This window comes from Calliphora vicina, unplaced genomic scaffold (assembly GCF_958450345.1).
Source record: "Calliphora vicina unplaced genomic scaffold, idCalVici1.1 scaffold_110, whole genome shotgun sequence".
NCBI classification, from domain to species: domain Eukaryota; kingdom Metazoa; phylum Arthropoda; class Insecta; order Diptera; family Calliphoridae; genus Calliphora; species Calliphora vicina.
In genome coordinates this window covers 15,728-20,326 of record NW_027052571.1, presented here as the reverse complement: position 1 = coordinate 20,326, position 4,599 = coordinate 15,728, and the positions used below count along the sequence as shown (strand labels likewise).

At 41.3% G+C, this 4,599-nt stretch overlaps 1 protein-coding gene across 1 annotated transcript; it reads left to right on the top strand.

Moving 5' to 3' along the window:
• The first annotated feature begins 2,184 nt into the window (after nucleotides 1-2,184).
• Nucleotides 2,185-3,909, top strand: LOC135963021 (uncharacterized). The gene has a single exon (XM_065514805.1). It carries the CDS (start codon nucleotides 2,188-2,190, stop codon nucleotides 3,664-3,666), a length of 1,479 nt encoding a protein of 492 aa, XP_065370877.1. The 5' UTR covers nucleotides 2,185-2,187; the 3' UTR covers nucleotides 3,667-3,909.
• Nucleotides 3,910-4,599: the final 690 nt, after the last annotated feature.

The following is a 4,599-nucleotide window of genomic DNA, read 5'->3' as shown; positions in this document are numbered from 1 at the left end:
GTCTGTCTGTCTGTCTGTCTGTCTGTCTGTCTGTCTGTCTGTCTGTCTGTCTGTCTGTCTGTCTGTCTGTCTGTCTGTCTGTCTGTCTGTCCGTCTGTCTGTCTGTTGAAATCAGTTTTCTGAAGACCCCAGATATCTTCGGGATCCAAATCTTCAATAATTCTGTCAGACATGCTTTCGAGAATTTTGCTATTTAAAATCAGCAAAATCGGTCCACAAATGGCTGAGATATGAGGAAAAAACCAAGACAACCTCGATTTTTGACCTATATCTGGATTACTAAGACATTAATATAGACAATATGGATATCTAATGATAGATATTTCAAAGATATTTGCAACGACGTATATAAGACCATATTAAGTTGGACCTACAATGGGTCAAAATCGGGAAAAAAATTTTTAACCCGAATTTTTTTTTTCAAAAAAAAATGTTTAAAAACCAAAAAAAATTTTTTAAAATTTAAAAAAAAAAAAATTTAAATTTAAAAAAAAAAAAATTTAAATTTAAAAAAAAAAAATTTAAAATAAATTTTTTTCCAAAAAATGAAAAAAACAACTAAAAAAAAATTAAATTTTGTTTACCTAAAAATATTTAAAATTTTGAAGTATAATTTGGTGAAGGGTATATAAGATTCGGCACAGCCGAATATAGCACTCTTACTTGTTCTTAATGGTGTTGTTGTAGTTGCAATTGTTATTGCTGTTTTAAAATTAAATTTTGTTTACCTAAAAATATTTAAAATTTTGAAGTATAATTTGGTGAAGGGTATATAAGATTCGGCACAGCCGAATATAGCACTCTTACTTGTTCTTAATGGTGTTGTTGTAGTTGCAATTGTTATTGCTGTTGTCTGGTTGTTTGCATATTTAGTACGCAGAAAATTCAAAAACAAATTGCCAAAATGTAAATGAAAGTATTTGGAATGTGAATGAAAATAAGTGAATGTTGTAAGGCATTTATTTAAAATATACAACTCTCTACTAACATTCTTGCCAATTTATTTCCATTTTCATTGTTGTTGTACTTCTGTAGTTGTTATTTGTACGATTTGACTTTTAGTAAAATGGCGGCAAATATATCAAATAAGGAGATATTCAAAACCAAATTTAATTTTTAATGCGTAACAAATTGCATTTCCTTAAAGTATTTGAGTGTTTTATTTTGTTTATTCAACATAAAAATATTTTATGTTGGTTTTATAAAGATGTGGAACTCTAAAGAATTTTATTTAGAAAAGTGTATTTTGTTATTATTCTAAAATTGTTTTGTTGAATATTGACGCTGTTACTGGCACTAAATATTGTTTTATTGGTGTTTACGTTTCAATTTTATTTATTATGACTTGAAGGCAGTAAAATGTCCTGGATAGAAGATTAGATTTAATTTTACATGAAGTCATTGATACAAATTTGTTTATTTTTTTTTTTTTTTTTTTTTTTTTTTACCAATATTGACCATGTGTTTCGAAAATCATATCTTGTCTTATAATATCAATCTTAACTTAATCAATAATCAATAAATATCGATATTTTTTGTATTTTTGACACATAAATTTTGGAATGATCAATCAGACTGTCTATTTTCTATTCAAATAGGGCAAATTTTATTTTTCTCTCTTCCTCTTTGAATGAAATTTGAAAATATATTCATTCCACTTTACTACACTAACCCCCTGCTGCGGGTAGTCACCTTGAGTCTTCGGGCACGGTGCAGGGGCTTAAGCATCCTAAGGATGTGATCTAAGAACTACCCTCCCCATACCTCACAGCGTCTGTCCTCTATGTTAAGAGCGGCTGTGGGGTAAATGACCATCTTCGGTCGCCTAGCGATCACGACCTCAACTTGGTAGCGCCTGTTCCCTTAGTTAGGGCGGCTACCAATTTCCTCTGTCTGCATTTTCTGATGTCGGTCCGGGACTGTGGTTTGGGTTACCTAGGCAACATAACCGTACCTTCTAGCGTCTGTTCCCTATGTTAAGGGCGGCTGGAAATTACAATCTGGTTCTGTCAGTCCGAATGTTTTTGGTGAAAACTCAAATCCAGGATGCGTCTGTCTCACATTGAGCGGCATCCTGGTCTGCGTCTGACTCCAGTGGAGCGGCAGTGTCTTTTTCTTACCTATGGTAGAGGTATAAACTGCCAAAACCCCCCCCCCCATGAAATGTCAGTTTCTAACGACGGCCCTATGTCCTTGGTCGAGGGTGCTAAAATCTCCAAGGGTAACGTGAGTACTCAGGCGGAAGCCACAGGTCTGAGTGCCACTGGAGCTACTGTGACTGCGACGAATCAGACGAATACCCCGGGTCTGGTAGTCGGTGATGCTACTGGGGTAAACAAAACGAATAGTTTTTTGACTAGACAGGAAAGAGTGACTATGGACGACAGCGACGACAACCTCTCAGGTCTGAAAGGGTTAAACCTTTATGAGACTGATGAGGAGGACTTACTCATGGTGTCCTCCGAGCCGCTAAAAGCGAATGAAGACGTACATCCGGAGGCCCATGACCCTGCAAAGGGAGACACAGAACAGAAAAACAGGAAACAGGACTCAGAACAGGACGAACGGAAAAGGTTGGCGGGCTACAAACGCTCTCTCCGGTATGTCAGGACGTTGGACTCGCGAGATCCCGCGTCTTTGACCACCAGGGAAAAGCGTTTGCGGCGTAAACATACCTACCACATACAGAAGTATGAGGCCATGCTAAATACTACTGTTGTGGAGGTAAGGCCAGCCAAGACTAAGACCGAACCAAACCAGAGCAGGCAGGTGATCACATCTAAACATGTGCCCCATGCCAGCACTGGACCGAACACGATCATCGTCTCGGAGGATCTTGACGTACGCCCATCTACATCAAAGAGGGCCACGTCGGGGCCAAAGAGAGGTGATGACAAATGCGGCACGACGAAGTCTGCTAGCACAACACCCAAGGTGCTGTCCGCAATCTCCTCTACTCGAGGAACCGCGATGGCTTCCAAAGGTACAGCAAGCAGGCCTAGTATTAAGCGGCAAAGGTCAGGTGAAACGCAGGTGTCTGAGGGTAAGCGGCTGAAACCATCAACTAGCTTAACATCAGCACCTGAGCTACAAGTAGCCATCATAGATCGTAGTCAACCTGATGGGAAAATGACTACGGACAGATGGCTGCTTCTGGAGGAGAAGATCTTGCGGGCACTAGTGGACGAACTCGCATGCAGTGAGGATGATTCCTTCACTGCATTCGATGGCGCCAAATGGTTAAAGGGTGTCAAGATCATCGGGTGCGGTAACGAGAAGGCCCTAGGCTTTCTCAGTAACTGTATCCGAGGAGTTGGCGAACTCTGGCCCAATGCAAGAATCGAAATCGTCCCACTGGATCAAGTACCTTTTCGTACGACGGTGAGAGTGTGGGTCCCTCCTCCCCTTTTGGAGGACGAAGCCACGCTAACACTTATAAAGCGTCAGAATAAGGAACTTGGTACAGAGGACTGGACGATTGAACGAGGGCGCTCTAGGGACAAAGGAGAAGGCAAGGATCTCTGGATCAAAATTGGTTCAGAATCCCTCCGACTCCTGCGTTCTTCGCAAGGCGTCATCAAATACGGGCTAAACCAACTCCGGTTGATCTTGCCCGCGGTGAAGCGCAATGATGAACCCAAGCGGCCTGAGAGTGGTACAGATTAATCTGCACCACTCCGAAGCAGCATCGGACGATTTGCTGCGCTTCATGGAGAAGGAAGCTATCCACGTGGCCTTAATCCAAGAACCCTGGCTTGTAGCCAGTAAAGTTCGAGGCGTCCGGTCACGAAACTATGTGCTCCTTTCTCCGAACCCTGAAGGTAAAGTAAGGAGCTGTATTTTGGTCAGGAAAGACATTAAGGTTTTCCTTCTATCTAATTACAGTTCTGGTGATTTAACGGTAGTTGCACTAGAGCGACAAGGGTTACCAACCCTAATCATATCATATGCGTACCTACCATACGACGAAGCTAATCCGCCCTCACGTGCCGTACGCACACTTGTAGACTGGTGTAACACAAGGGGCCATGATCTCATCATAGGATGTGATGCTAATGCCCATCATACTCTGTGGGGGAGCTCGGATATAAATGACAGGGGTGAGTGTTTACTTCAATACCTTCTATCTACTAACCTAAGTGTTTGCAATAGGGGTAATATACCAACGTTCTTCAATAGGATCAGGGAGCAGGTCATTGATATTACTTTGGTAGGGAACACTGACTCAGTTAGAATTCTTGATTGGAGAGTTTCACTCGAGTGCTCATTCTCCGATCACCACAGGATAGTGTTTACGATACAGCTTACACTGGATAGGGAAAAACCCTTTAGAAATCCTAGGAAAACCGACTGGGTCAAATTCTGTAATCTTAGTGACACCATACCACATCCAGCAATGGATAGATTAAATGGTACACGGGACTTGGACGACTCGGTGGATTTTCTATCCAGGTCATTAAGGGAAGCCTACTATGCTTCGTGTAGGGAGCGGCAGGGACCTAGGAAATTCCGGCAACCATGGTGGAATCCTAGACTAATGCAGCTAAGAAAGGAATGTAGAAAACTTTTTAATAAGGCGAAGAGGGACCAAGACTTGTT

What these genes read in the sequence shown, in the direction of transcription:
- LOC135963021 (XM_065514805.1), top strand. Translation starts at nt 2,188, where the DNA reads ATGTCCTTGGTCGAGGGTGCTAAAATCTCCAAGGGTAACGTGAGTACT.